The sequence below is a fragment of the Amblyomma maculatum genome, chromosome 8 (genome assembly GCF_055883805.1).
Source record: "Amblyomma maculatum isolate TAMU_Amacu chromosome 8, ASM5588380v1, whole genome shotgun sequence".
In the NCBI taxonomy this organism is placed as follows: domain Eukaryota; kingdom Metazoa; phylum Arthropoda; class Arachnida; order Ixodida; family Ixodidae; genus Amblyomma; species Amblyomma maculatum.
This window is the reverse complement of record NC_139351.1, coordinates 105,084,788-105,098,775: the sequence shown is the minus strand read 5'-3', so window position 1 is coordinate 105,098,775 and position 13,988 is coordinate 105,084,788. Positions and strand designations below refer to the sequence as shown.

Genomic DNA, 13,988 nt, shown 5'->3' with positions numbered 1-13,988 from the left:
CTCATCATTTGCTTATCTTTTTAGGGAAAAAAAAAGTAAGTACTCTGGAGCACGTTATGACGGTAAACTCCAATTACATGATGTAGTCGAGTGACATTGTGTGTTGATTGCTTTTTTCAATTAATCCAACCGGAAAATAATCTCCCTAATATTGACTTGCATTTCACCGTTTCGACAGTACGGAATACGCGCGACGCCGCCCTAGCTTCATAGCACGATTTTCTCAGTGTCTTTTCGCTTTCTTTCCTTATTCTCCGTTTATCCCCCTCTGTACGTGTATGACAGCCTGGGCATCGCCTACCTTCCTGCTATTCTATTCTTCTGTTTATTTCTCTTTCTCGGACATCTTTTGAGTTTCGCAAGGGCTTTTCGCACGATAGAGCATGAAAATTGAACCGAATAGGTGCAAGGCCCAGCGTATGCGCCTTCCACTTCGTGCGTGCGTGCGCGCCCGTGTCTGTGTGTGTGTGTGTGTGTGTGTGTGTGGAGGGGGGGGGGGGGGGGGGTTAACGTCTTAAAGCGACTCAGGCTATGAGAGACGCCGTAGTGGAGGACTCCAGACATCGTACAGCACATAGGCGCCTTGCTTTTCGCCTCCATCGAAAAGCGGCCGCCAAAAAGCGTGCGTGCGTGCGCGCGCGCGCGTGTGTGTGTGTGTGTGTGTGTGTGTGTGTGTGTGTGTGTGTGTGTGTGTGTGTGTGTGTGTGTGTGTGTGTGTGTGTGTGTGTGTGTGTGTGTGTGTGTGTGTGTGTGTGTGTGTGTGTGTGTGTGTGTGTGTGTGTGTGTGTGTGTGTGTGTGTGTGTGTTTAAGACTCTCTCTCTCTCTCTCTCCCTCCATCTCTCTCTCTGCGCTGCTTTCCGCGCTCTACACAACTCAAACCGACACAATATGTTAGAAACTTAAGCAGACTTTGTGGCCTGACGGTAGCTGGTCATAACGCGGCTTTTCGAAAAAAGTGGGTAGCACAGCCAGTACCTAACAGTAATTGATATTTTGAAACTGCGAGCGTTGTCCTCAGACATGGACCATGCCAGCTGCGCCGGCGCTTCTTCGTTAGTGCTGGAGCTACTTTGGAAATCTGTCGATTCCTTCTGTTTTTCCGACCAAGTCCTTAAACGTTTTAGTTCCTGCGTTTAAAAGCCGCTGATAACTGAACGTGAGCGGTTGTCGGCGATTGTGAGGAGCAATGCTACTTTCCGCGCCCATTCTGCGCCAACTAACTGCGCGTATTCCGTTGCCTAACTCGCGCAGCCTCTCCGTGCATAGCTGCTGTCAAATGTTCGACCGCAAGTATGTCAGGATACACTGATACCGCAACGCCACACAACTCGCCTCACTGCAACCCGAGGCTTCCGAATCACAGAATGCACCGCAGCGTATCGGTTCCTGCGGGATCATCGTAGTTTTTCATACTTCGCGCCACATATAACTGCAGACGACAGCGCGCTTTTTTCTGCTACTTTTTTTTTTTTTTTTTTTTTTTTAGAATGCATAACCCGATCTGGTGCTTACGTAACCTGGCACCGTCCTACTACACACGTCACGCGTACTTCACAATTTGAACAAAATGGCAAATTGTCGGAAATAAGGCTACAGGACCTGCAAAAATATCCGCTTCTCAAAAATGTCTGATGACTCTGGCTTGGCTGGACTGGGCTTGGCTACCTTACGACATTGCACTGCTTACATTTACCCATAGGACGATTGGTTTAACTTCCGGTGGCTTCACTCTGCTCGAAAACACGGTGGAAGCCCTCCATGGTGGAAGCAGCGGAGTCACCCTAGCGACGCACTATAGCGACGCGTCTACTAGCCACCCACCGTACTGGACCGTACTTCTGCTCTTTTGCTTTTGTGCAGTGCTGCTGTCCACGACTGCCGTGCTTTGCCAGTTGTGAGGCTGTGTACTTGTGTTCCGACTGCTGGTAAACGATTTGTGCAGTTCGTATGCTGTAACAATATGCTATCGGACATAATACTCTTCGGGTAAGTGCAAGCACGTCTGCGAATCTACATTGAAAAGTCTTACTGGCATTTTCTCTGTGCAGGACCTTGATACTGAACGCTGGTGCTGTCATAAACTTTAAACTGTAAGTGTGCCTTCCAAGGACGATATCGATGTTTTAGCACTGAGTCAGTGCCGTTGCCGTGCTTTGCTAAACCACATTCGCCGTGCAATCCTTACGCCAAAACTTTTGGACGGAGGGATCTACTCAGTGCTTTTATCCGCGGTCTTGCCAATGTTCCCACCCAAAATATGTGTACAAGACTGTTTTGCATGCACCGTGGAAAAGGTACCATATTGAGAAGGTAGCCCCTGAGAAAGCTCTACATTCAAGGTGAAGAGTCAAATCGTTTGTGTCGAAATTTCATGTTGGTCCCACCTGGGTCCACTTGAAACCAAGTCACGAGCCCGTCAGAGATTATATGAGAATTTGCTTTTGTAAACAGGCCTCATGTGATTATAAAGAAACCGCTCTTTTGTTTTATTTGTTCACTATTTACATTTTGCTCCATCAGTACGAGAACTTTCTCCACTTATACTAGTATTCTACTTCCGAGCAAATAGTTAGTGCAGTTGAAGAACGAGCACCAACGCACTTGTGGACTGACCACTTTTAAAAGACACTCCTCACAGTTAGATTAACAGCGAGTAGTGCCAACTGTCGTCGTAACACATGAGGTGTGCTAACAAAATACAGAAGGGATTACACAAGGCACAAGCTTGCAACTGAATAGTTTCATCTTCACCAACAGCAATGAGGACAAGACAAACCAAGAAAACAAGAGAAAGAGGGAAACTAAAAACACCTTTACATATGGCAGACATCACATCACCCTGCCTTTTTGTTCTGACAGAACACACTTTTCTTTCTCAGTCAACACAACTGCAGGAGCACTTGCATAGCCACCCTCATCTGCGATTGAAGCCATTGAAAAGAGCTCCCTTAACTCCCGCGTAAAATGCTTTCTTGATTGTAGGAGGATCAATGTTATGTTAAACAGGGGCTCACTTATGCCTTCAGCAATGCACTGCCAGATCACCAGTTGTGGCCTACGAGAAATTGTTAGTGTATGTCAACTTCTCATTCACATGCTTTCCAGTCTGACCCACATATGCCACACTGCAAGAGTGGAATCTTGTACACAGTTGCTTTGAAGCAGGCCACAAACCTGTTCTAGAGTGTGACACTGCAAGACAATCCTTTGGTCACTTTTCCGGCTGTGAACTTTTGCGCACAAGCTTTTAAGAAGCTTTCTGCCACTTCTTCCAGCTTGGGCAAAAGAGCAGGAACGTAGGGCAGAACTACAGGCCTTTCATTATTTTCCTCCCGTTTGTGGCTTTTCCTTTGACAATAGTCTTCAGCACCTTCTCGCAACTAATGCCAACACCTGGTTTGGGAATCCAGCTGCTTAAGCTGAGCACCTTGTATGATGACGCTTTCATTTATCTTATGCTAGCATGACTTAATAGAATGCTCAAAGCATGCACTGTGTTGTGTTTTATGGCGCATGGGCAACTAAGGCTATCATGTGCCAAGACCAAGATTTAAAATCTTTGCTCAACAAAAAGGGCATTAAAAAGATATTAGAGGTTCTATAACTTGTTTAAAAGCTTTTCTTTTCGGAATGAAAGGATGAGGGAAATATCAATGAGAGACTTTTCTCCTAAAAGTAAGCTTGGATGTAGTCAGAACTTGATGTCAGGGGGTCTCAGAGGGGGTCTGAGGCCCCCTCACCAGTATATAAGAGGGGTCTGAGACTCCCCGCGCTCAAATGTATAATTATGGACTGCATTAATACGAAGGAAGCTATCATGTTTTATTCTTGTGAGTGGTCGTCAAAGCATTTCTTTGTTGTTTTGGCAATTTTGCCATTAACATAATTTCTAAAACCCGATGGAGAGAAATAATTTCTACCCTTTGCATAAAACAAAGTGCGAAGAAGACCACTTTCTCTTTCTTCCCCTTTATTTTCCTTTCCACCTGTGCTCAAATCACTAGAGAGCCCCCTCCGATGGAGCCAGACTTTAAGCACTGTGTGTAGTGTGATGTGGTCATTATAATTTTTGGGAACTGCTTTTGTCTTCTGTTTCAAGTTGCTTGAAGCATCCATCCTCAATATTGCACTTAGCCGGCTTTTGATTGAGTTGAGTCATAGGGAAGCAAGCCATTTTCACTCCTAGTCTTGTATTGCCAGTGCACTTGAAAACCTATTTCAATGGCAATGTCCAGAAACTGAAGATAGTTATCGGTAGATTTTCATGCATGTAAGCCAGACCTGGATAAGCCTGGTGAAAAGCAACCAGTTTTTTCTACACCCTCATCAACTTTACACCCAAGTATCTGCAACCGCAAAAAAATCATCGACATATCTGAAGCATGCTCTAATGCTCAAGAGGAATGTTTCCTTAAGGGCACGATCACCTCAAGCGAGGAAAATGTTAGAACATTTTGCAGCACTTTGAAGCAATTCATTATGTCGTCGCCCTGCAAATACAGTGTTTCATCAAACCGCACATACGACGACGCCAAATACAACTTCAGGCCATGGAAATACAGCGCGTTGAAGACAAAACGGTGGACAGCACGTGCGCTATGCACATGCGTCCACTTATGTTTTGTCCTTGTCGTCAAAGCGCTGTATTTCCATGATGATGAATCAGCTCGCCTGACCATCCACCCTGAACAACTTCAGGAGCCAGAAATTGAGCTGCTGTTTCCACTCAAGGTCATGAACCAGAGACTCCTATACTTGTCCATGCATGCTTCCACAGCCTCTGGCACTTATCTAGCAGCATAATAACGCCTCGCAAGTCACAACTGGCAATCTGGCAGCACATTGCTTAAGGCATAAGTGTGAACCCCTGTTTGACAGAACGTCAATACCAGGAAACCAGGTCACACTTGGAGGCCTTTACGGCGTAACTCGACCATGAGTTACATCGTAATGTGAGGGCCCCAGATAATTTAGACTATCTAAAGCCCTTTAACATGCACCGACATCGCACAGTACACAGGTGCTTTGCTTTTTGTCTCCACCGAAAAGCGGCCGGCCTGCATTCACATGCAACAATGCTGCTAGTAACTTAGGTTTTTCAAGCTGCAATGACAGAAATCCAGCTAAATGCCTCTTGCTGCTGTAAAGCACAGCTGATTATTTTTATTTTTCATATACTGCAGGCCAAATACGTTCAGAGGTGGTCAGCACAATCTTTTTTTTTTTTTTCTTTTGCATTTTTGGAACGTACATTCATTTTAGTTCAAGTTGCTGAAGCATGCATCTTCAATATTGCGCTTGGTCAATATTGTCATCACTTAAAGTGAACAGTGTTTGGAGATGTGTAATGTTTGCTGCAGTATTGCTACCCTTAAGGTAGCACATACATTTTAAGTCTTGGGAAAAAAAGCAACCCCCCCCCCCCCCCCATACTCTGGAATAAAAACATTTCTTGCATGCAGTGCTATATTAAAGAAACACCGAGGACAAATTTAAGTTGACCTCTGTAATTACCATGTTCAGAAGACTTAAGAGGCTAAGCTAGACAAGGCTGAAAATGAATTGCAGGTATTGCCATTGCTGGCAGTTTATAAAAATGTGCAGTGATATCAGAATTTCGGATGCAAATCTCGAGCTTCCAAAAAGCGACCACAGAATCCTTCTCATCACTGGCATCATGAATTTGTCAGGTGCCGAGAAAAATGTTTGCCATGAACAAAAGTTGCGGGGGTTTAAGCATGGCTTGAACCTAGTGATACGAGCGAAAGCTTTGTTAAGCATGGTTATGCATTGTTTGGCAGTTTGAATTAAGGGGATGCTCAAGCTTCACCTTGAGAGTAGCTGCGATAGCCCTTTAACACCCTTTTAAATCCTCAATTTTTGTTTTTTTCCATATTTTTTTCTCCAAGTTAGGTTTTAGGGAAAAAAGGCACAGTTTACTTTTGGGTGGACACCTACACTTAATCAGGTCAAGGTCACACCCCTTTTTGTCTAGCAGCCGGACAGGCCGACCTTGAGAGATAAATGGTGTATCTTTCACTTCAAAAATTGGGTGCAGCATTATTTTCACTGCAGGGATGAGAGCTGTGCCAATTGCGCCGTATGCAGCGCCAAATTTAGCCCAGTGTTAATTGTTGTGTAAGCAACATCACCCGTTGAACAGGGTTTGGGCCATACCATCATTATCAAAGACAGTCACATCCACATCCACAGCAGTTTGGTTCACTCGTGGTGTTTGTCCCAAAGCAGTTACCGCCGTGGCTTTCACAAAAATCTGGTGGCACGACCCTTTCTAAATTCTACTACTGTTTGTAGTAGCTGTCATTTGTCTATCTTTCTTTCATCGAACAAAATTCTTTAGAACCGTTGCACTCCTAAATAGCTAATAAATTCTGGCCAGTGGGATACAGAATCAATTTTAATGTAGTTTTTGGACTAAAGTAGTCTTAATTTCGACCCCCGTTAATTAGTAACGTTGGTAATTTGAACTAGGAGTGTGGTCCCAGCCGATGCATATGCGTCTATGGCACTGGACACTTGTTGATTCGAACATCAGTGGGCTCTGGTTATTGGGCATCACCTTGAAGTATGACGCACGCCGTCTGCGATTGTCGAAATAAGCCTCCCCAAACTGCATATAACATCGAAAGTTTGCAGTTTCCGAAATAAAAGTCAATCTTATAGTTATGGATACTCCATGCCATTCCATGACCGCAATTGGACACTGCTTGGGGGCATCATTGTTGTTTCATTTTTGTTTTGGAATGGCTGGTGTCCCTCACGTGCATCCACATTTTGCTTCCAGCGGTCACACAGTTTCACCACAATGCTTCATGTGGTTGTGCAGTGAAGCATCTTGAAAACTCGCCGGGGCATCAATACTACTCAGTCGCACTGTGAAAAGGGCAGGGAGACTTTTAAGACTTTCGAGCAATAATTTAACCTCACTGACAGTGCAGGCAAAGCAAAGCACTTGAACAAACAGAAAAAACTTGTTTTCACTTAGGTTTCATTTCAAATGCAGACAGCTATTTTTAGATCACATTAGATAATTCAAACTTTAGGTTAATTTGAGCATTGTTTTTTGCTCTATTGAAGGCCGAATTAACAAGTTCGCTGCAGCTGTGAACAGAAAAATATGCTCAGTTTTGAATGCCGTCAGCCTGCTCCAAAGTAGTCCTTAAATTGTTCCAAACATGCCCTGAAATTGAACTTTTGCTGCTCCCGTGCCTGCTCCAAGAAACTAGAGCCTGCTTCCAATCCTGTCATTGGGCAACAAAAGAAATGCTCACTGGAGCACTGCGAAGGTGTGTAAACGACCTGATTTGTGAGACTTAGCAGAGCTAGCAAGCATACTGTGTGTCCTTTTCTATTTTAAGCTAATTCAGCCAATAGATTTTCTAATTGGTTTTTATTTCATTGTATAATCAGCTCCCAGGCACAATTATCATGGCATCTTGAGCTGCAATGGAAACGAAAATTAGTCAAATGCTGTTGCTTAACATAGCAAACACTGAAAAGTATAGGGCAGCCTAAAATTTTTTAGATAACATTAGTTTTAATTTTATCACTGCTATTTGAAAATATTCATTTTTTTTCCAGTTTCCTCTTTTTCCACTTGAAGACTTCTTTTTTAGCCTCCTTTAGCTTGTTCCTAGCAAGCGATACATTTCGCAAGATTTGCATATCTTAATGTGAGACAATAGTCCTGACCTAGAACAAGCCTCAAAATGAAACTCATTTTCAAGCAATGTCAGGCACATTCTAGGTGGTGACCAGGTTCTGCACAATTGCTGCTTCTATCCTAAAACACTCAAATCTTGTCGAGAAAAAAGCTGGAGGAGATGAGCTTTTAACATCTGATATTATAAGTCAGCAAATCAAAAATCACCCCTCTCATTACATGCAGACGCACACATGTAATAGTAGCTGGCGTTAATCAATGGAGGTCACAAGTGTTACGGCTACCTCTCAGATTTCATTTTGTGCGTATATGTGTACAATGCAGAAAGTTAGACATGTTTTGCAAACAGTCACTTCTAAGCACCACTGACTTTCCATTTCTGAGGCTGCACGGATGAAAAGAACACTAGGTCATGGCATCCTTCCCTGAAGGAAAAGCACCGAACAAGAGTGACTGCACAGCTAAGCCGCACATATACAGCAGTATATTGGTCGACTAGACAAAATGTGGTGAATAAGCGCATCCTCGTATATCTAGTACCCATAAAGCAGAGAAATAACGAAATATGTTTTCTGCACAATCAAATTGTGATCAGATTCTAGTTTTATTAGCTCTGCCATCATAGTGCTTGCCATCCATCACAGGAGGCTTGCGCGTGTTTTTGAACTGGTTGTGCATCCAGAAGAAGAAAGCGCTTCTATCACAGGGCTGTTGCTTTAAAATTTTCAATCCTGCAAGGTTCACACAAAAGTGATGAAACCCCAAAGTACTTGAGTTTTAGAGTTGGTTCAGTGACTTTCTAGAGTACAGCCAAACAGTTTCCTGAATACAAAGAGCTTCAGAAAGAAACATAAAAGAAAGCACCATGAACTGGATATGCATAAACTGTTTTCCAGTAGCAATGCCACTTGTGGTTGAAATTTTTCAGGAGCTCCAGCTGAACAGGCACAGTAGAGAAGTGAAAAGATAGCTGAAGTGAAATCAGCAACGCTTTCAAAATTACTATGTCTTAGTGCTTCTCTTAAGGCCATTCAGTGGTTTGAACAAGCCAATTACATGGTAACACTCCTTTCTATCCTTCCTCCATAACCACCTTCCATGGTTCTATACTCCATTTATGCCAACTGCTACTGCTACACTCTATACCAAGGGAAAGGGCCTTCAGCAGCTGTCACTGTAAAATGTTCATCTTCACTGCAACAATGTTTTCACTTTGCTTTACACTGCCACCAAGTGCTGTTGCATGCCCTTGTTGCAGCACCTTGCAGAATAGCATGAGAGATTTGAATGCTTATGGAAGTGCAAAGCACATTCAGGCATCAGAGACAACCCATAAATGTGAAGTTCTCAAGCTGATGACAAATACAGTTCAGCAGAGTTTAAAGAGAGCAGTTCCAGAAGCACTGCCATAAGCAGTACTTGTGACATCATGCCATTGATGGCCACCCCCGGGAGACAGCCAGGATTGTTTTTGAGGGGCTGCAAGGGTACTTTTGTTCTATGTGTGACATTGATTAAGCACAATATTTATATTCACCAACACAAAATGGTGGAGCATATTTCAGCCCACTGTAAAGAACACATCAGATTACTTTCAAAAGAGAGTGAGCTAACCTTATGCCTAAAAAGCTATCGGTATAGCGGTTTTTCGTGCATTTTCATTATGGCTATCCAGCTTTTGTTTTTTACAAGTTGCAGCTAGAACAGTGTGTGCATGAGCTGACCTACACTCGTATTGCACATTACCCTTCAGTGTATTGGTGAAATTTTTGATCTAAGCTGTTTTGTGAAATTCACAGGCCAACTAACCGGAATGAAGGGTTTACGGAGAAAACAGAGCTGACAGCAGGTATGTTTAGTAGCAGTAGCATACTGCATAGTAGAAGTAGCATGCTGCATCAACACCTCTTCACAGGGGGCAAGATCTGTGACCTTCTAGGTACTATTCGCTACTTCAGGGCTTTGATTGGCCTCTGGAACGTCCTGGTCATGTTCCTGATGTTGGTGTAAGTTGGCCCTGGGTAGGAATATGGTCCTGCAAACTGCCAACTGTATGCTTACCATTTCAGCTTCTTCAGTTCCTGATGGGATCAAGTCTAGCTCCTGAGCAAGTGGATTCTACAGTGAGAAAATAAATGCATTATACTTCAAGGGTACATTTGGCAATACACACCTAATATGGCAAAAGCAAAAAAGCTTGGCGACAAAACCAGAATACTTTTATAGCTGCAGTCAAGAGCTGTCGTGGTTCAGCTGTAGTTGCGTAGGCTGAGCCGCCCAGCCAGCTTGTAGCCATCAGGCAGGCGCGAGTCAATCTTTTCCTGCACTCCCGCTCGCTCGATGTAACGCCGGCCACAGTCAAGTGCCTGCAGGGCAGCCATGTCTTCTGGGCTCAGTTCAAAATCGAACACCTGCACAATCAATATGGCAGCTGATATAACACTCTGAAACCAGAACATATGGCCAACATGAACTTGCAGTACTGCAAAGCCCATGCAAAGAACACTGAAAATGTCCCATATCAGCCTTTTTAGCATGTTGGGCACAACAGTTTCTTAATGCACTTTCCCAAGAAGTAGCAGTCTTAAACTAGCCATTTAAGGTAGGGTGAGACTGTCTTTTCAAAAGAATTTAGATTTTTACACTTTGTAACCAACTCACAGAAAATTTATTTAATGTTCAGAAAATAAATTATAATTTGGTATTGGAACTTCAAAAATGCTTTTTTTTTTTTTCGTTTTTCATGACCACATCAAGCAGAAAAGGGGGGGGGGGGGGGGGAGTTTTTTGTTAAAATTTTCTCACTAGTCTGTTCTGTAAGAGAAAAAGGTTTTAACTTCTGATGGAGAATTTCTCCAGCTCTGAGAAAATACATATTACATTTGGGTGTACCTGCCTTCAAGGATACTGCTGCCATCCTCGTTCATGATCGTGTCAAATGGAAAGATAGTTTGCAGAGGTGTTATCAGCATTTTTGGAGGTTTATGTACATTAATAGCCCTAGTCTTGAGCAGTGGGAGACCCTCCAGAGCAACCCATTCTTAAGCACATAGCATATGCTGATGACTAAGGCCAAGGCAGAGACCAACGGGATCCTGGGCCAGAGAAGAGTGACCACCGAAGTTTTATACCTCTCTCCCCAACCCCTAATATCATTAATTGTTCCATACTGAAATAAATGTTTTTACTTCTACAATGATGTGCCTTTTCAAGGGAACTGTAAGGAGTAAGAAAACTGTTCAATAAAAGCCATTTGCATGACTCAAACTGGCATCATCAGCTTAAGTCCATTTACATTCTCCTGACTACAAAATAAAAACATTCACTGATGGCAATATTACAGCTCCGAGAAAGACAAAAAAAATTTTTTGGCTCGAAGCACGTCATTTTAGCTACTACTGTGTACCGTAACATTTTCTACTCTCTTAAAGTTTCAGCACAACATCTAATACTTTTCGAGAAAAAGGTACATAAGTGGAACCACGAATAATACCCCTGTCACACGAACACTTTCGATCTGCATTCAACTCTATGCAGATCGAGGTTGCCACATGGCCACTTTCAAGTGCAATCGAGCTCGAGCCTGCTTGACTTCAAGCTGCTTCCTCAATCGCTCTTGAGATTTCAAGCACACTCGAAAGCGGTTGTCGACACCCTCGTCATCAGCGTGCTCTAAAATTTGAAAACAAATGAATGCAACTGAACGGCAAATAATAGCATATAAATGTATTAAAAAGCATCACAGAACATATTTAAAACATTAGAACATTCGTACAACATTAAACTTGTTTATATTGAGCTAATTTTACAATCTTGATACCACGGTCCACCGCCTGCGAAGATAGTCTTCTTCGACTGCGTCGGCACGGAAACTGTGAAGCGAAGGAGATGCTGCACTCATCGTCTACTGGAAAGATAGATTAGGTGACATGAGGCGCCAAAAGCGAAATGCTGCTGTGTACGCTGAAAACGTGCAATCATTACCCCAATCGCGTTTCTTATTGATACTCGTTGCAGACGACAGACCACCATGCTTTGGCTGTCAGAAGAACATTTGGCATTACCTAGCACACACAAAGAAAATTTCTCATGTTCATCGAAAATACCTGTGTAGCACCGGATGCTTCAATCCTTCTTGAAAGCCTCAATGCAGATCGAGTTCAATGAGGATCGGAAGTGTTCGTGTCCCTGTCACACGGACAGTTTCTATCCTCATTGAACTCGAGCTGCATTCAGCTCAATGCAGATCGAGGTTGTCACAGGGCAACTTTTAAGTACATTCGAGCTCGAGCCTGCTTGACTTCAAGCTGCTTCCTCAATCGGTCTTGAAATTTCAAGCACACTCGAAAGCGGTCGTCGATCGACACCCTCATAGCCCACATGAGGAGTTTCTCAATGCTCATTGAAAACGCCCGTGTAGCATGGGATGATTCAATCCTTCTTGAAAACCTCAATGCAGTTCGAGTTCAATGAGGATCAAAAGTGACCGTGTGACAGAGGTATCGGACTATATGCATACTCGCCTGATGGCTGCAGCGCCATCTATATTGCATCCAAACTGGTTTTACAGGGGCCCCTTGAAAAGGCGGCAGTTCATGAAATTAAGAAAAACTTGCCAATAATAGCACCGGATGCTTCAATCCTCCTTGAAAACCCTGATGCAGATCGCATTCAATGAGGATGAAAGTGTTTGTGTGACAGAGGTATTAGTGGAGCCATCATATTAATTTTCTTATATACTGGATTTAGAACTGTATGTAGCTTAAAGGCACACATGCTGCTGAATTGTTTGCAGTCGACTGTTCTTCGAAAACTGCCAAGAAATTACTTATGTTCAATTAGTTGTGTTAACCACATAGCTGGGAAGATCATTCATGTCATGTCTGGGGCATTCTTGATTACTAATTTGATCAGCTAGCGCTTTCAACAAAATAAAAATTTAAAATGCAAGCAAAGCAAAATTCCCTTAACTCGGCTGTTGCAGGACACCCAGTTCCTGTTATTAAATTTCGCTATGCCGATTGAAACAGCCCGTTTCATGAGAGTGCGAACCATTCAACTCAGCATGACAGGAATATAAGCACGCACCTGTGCATTCTCGCGCACCCGTTCCGGATGAGTCGACTTTGGGATGGCCAGGACGCCCCTCTGGAGGGACCAGCGCACGAGCACTTGGGCGGCCGAGCGTCGGTTGCGCCAGGCCACGCGGCACACCACGGGGTCGGCCAGCAGGCGGCCCTTGGCCAGCGGTGAGTAGCCCTGCAGCGGCGGGGGCGCTTCAGCGGCTGCGTATCGACCTCCCGGATGGCCAGCCTGCCTGGAAGAGGATGCCTTGGCTCCGACAGAAGCGCACCAGCTCCTCGGGCGCGTAGTGCGGGTGGAACTCAACCTGGTTCACGTGCGGCGCCAGGCTGCACACGTCCAGAAGCCGCTCCAGGTCGTCTATCTCGTAGTTGCTGACGCCCACGGCGCGGCACAGGCCCTCGTCATGTAGCAGCTCCAGCTGCCTCCATGTCTCGTCCAGCGTACGCTGCCTGTCGCTGCACTCGGACGGGCACTCGGGCCAATGCATCAGGTACAGGTCCAGGTAGTCGACTGCCAGTCGCTCCATCGAAGCCCGCAACGCGCAGCGCGGACCGGCACCACCGGCACCCGCGTAGTCTCGCGGCCACAGCTTTGTAGCCACGAAGAGCTCCTCGCGCGGTACGCCGCTCTCAGCGATGGCCTGGCCCAGGTACTGCTCGCATCCGTAGCGCTTGGCCGTGTCCACGAGCCGGTAGCCGCAATCGCGCAGCGCATACACCACAGTCGAATGACAGTAGCCACCACTGTGCGAGGTGCCTGCAGATTCCCAGAACCCGCATTACAACCGCGTTCCGCTGCAACCGCCAGCACTCACCCAAGCCAAGAACGGGCATGCGCACGCCATTGCGAAGAGGAACTCGGTCTTGCAATGAATCGCATTTCATCGGCGTTTCCATTACGACGAACACACTGATGCACGCGGCCACAGTCCACTCAGAACCACAACTACGACAACCACATGGCCCAAGAGCAGTCCTCAATAAGCTCTGACATGGCCCTACGGCCCTACTGGCCCTACCTACTTCAACGCGCATGTCCTAGTTCATGTTTTTGCCTTTAACCGCTGGTGCCGCTAGTATAGTTGTGATAAATTGCATCCTCTATTATTTTATTTCGAATTGGACATTGTCATTATTTATCCACGCTGACACAGACAAAAAAGAACTCTATATGGGGTTCTGTAACATGCTCTTTTGAGAGCAGCAAAAGTTGTCATGA

At 44.7% G+C, this 13,988-nt stretch overlaps 2 protein-coding genes across 3 annotated transcripts; one reads left to right on the top strand and one right to left on the bottom strand.

Moving 5' to 3' along the window:
• The first annotated feature begins 1,766 nt into the window (after window positions 1-1,766).
• Window positions 1,767-9,836, top strand: LOC146182103 (protein SMIM7 homolog). The gene is made up of 5 exons (XM_084577111.1): window positions 1,767-1,987; window positions 2,050-2,091; window positions 9,485-9,534; window positions 9,601-9,691; window positions 9,755-9,836. The coding sequence occupies exons 1-5, from the start codon at window positions 1,962-1,964 to the stop codon at window positions 9,768-9,770; spliced, it is 225 nt and encodes a 74-aa protein (XP_084433237.1). The 5' UTR covers window positions 1,767-1,961; the 3' UTR covers window positions 9,771-9,836.
• On the bottom strand, window positions 5,412-13,874 carry LOC146182102 (putative oxidoreductase ZK1290.5). 2 transcript variants are annotated; one of them, XM_084577106.1, is made up of 6 exons: window positions 13,585-13,851; window positions 13,003-13,526; window positions 12,774-12,944; window positions 9,904-10,096; window positions 9,747-9,803; window positions 5,412-7,463 (listed from the first exon to the last, which is right to left on the bottom strand). In XM_084577106.1, exons 1-4 carry the CDS (start codon window positions 13,802-13,804, stop codon window positions 9,935-9,937), a joined length of 1,077 nt encoding a protein of 358 aa, XP_084433232.1. In that variant the 5' UTR covers window positions 13,805-13,851; the 3' UTR covers window positions 5,412-7,463; window positions 9,747-9,803; window positions 9,904-9,934. The 2 variants fall into 2 exon arrangements, with proteins under 2 accessions (XP_084433232.1, XP_084433233.1); XM_084577107.1 differs by lacking the exons at window positions 5,412-7,463; window positions 9,747-9,803; window positions 9,904-10,096 and adding an exon at window positions 11,399-11,592 and having other exon boundaries at window positions 13,585-13,874.
• Between the last annotated feature and the right edge of the window lie 114 nt (window positions 13,875-13,988).

Excerpts from the sequence above, each read along its gene's own strand:
- LOC146182103 (XM_084577111.1), top strand. The coding sequence starts at position 1,962 with ATGCTATCGGACATAATACTCTTCGG. Across the intron at positions 1,988-2,049 it reads TCGGACATAATACTCTTCGG|GACCTTGATACTGAACGCTG; the intron begins GTAAGTGCAAGC and ends TTCTCTGTGCAG. Across the intron at positions 2,092-9,484 it reads GCTGTCATAAACTTTAAACT|GCCAACTAACCGGAATGAAG; the intron begins GTAAGTGTGCCT and ends TGAAATTCACAG.
- LOC146182102 (XM_084577106.1), bottom strand. The coding sequence starts at position 13,804 with ATGCGCGTTGAAGTAGGTAGGGCCAGTAGGGCCGTAGGGCCATGTCAG. Across the intron at positions 13,527-13,584 it reads CATGCCCGTTCTTGGCTTGG|GCACCTCGCACAGTGGTGGC; the intron begins GTGAGTGCTGGC and ends GGGAATCTGCAG. Across the intron at positions 12,945-13,002 it reads GCCAAGGCATCCTCTTCCAG|GGCTACTCACCGCTGGCCAA; the intron begins GCAGGCTGGCCA and ends CCGCCGCTGCAG.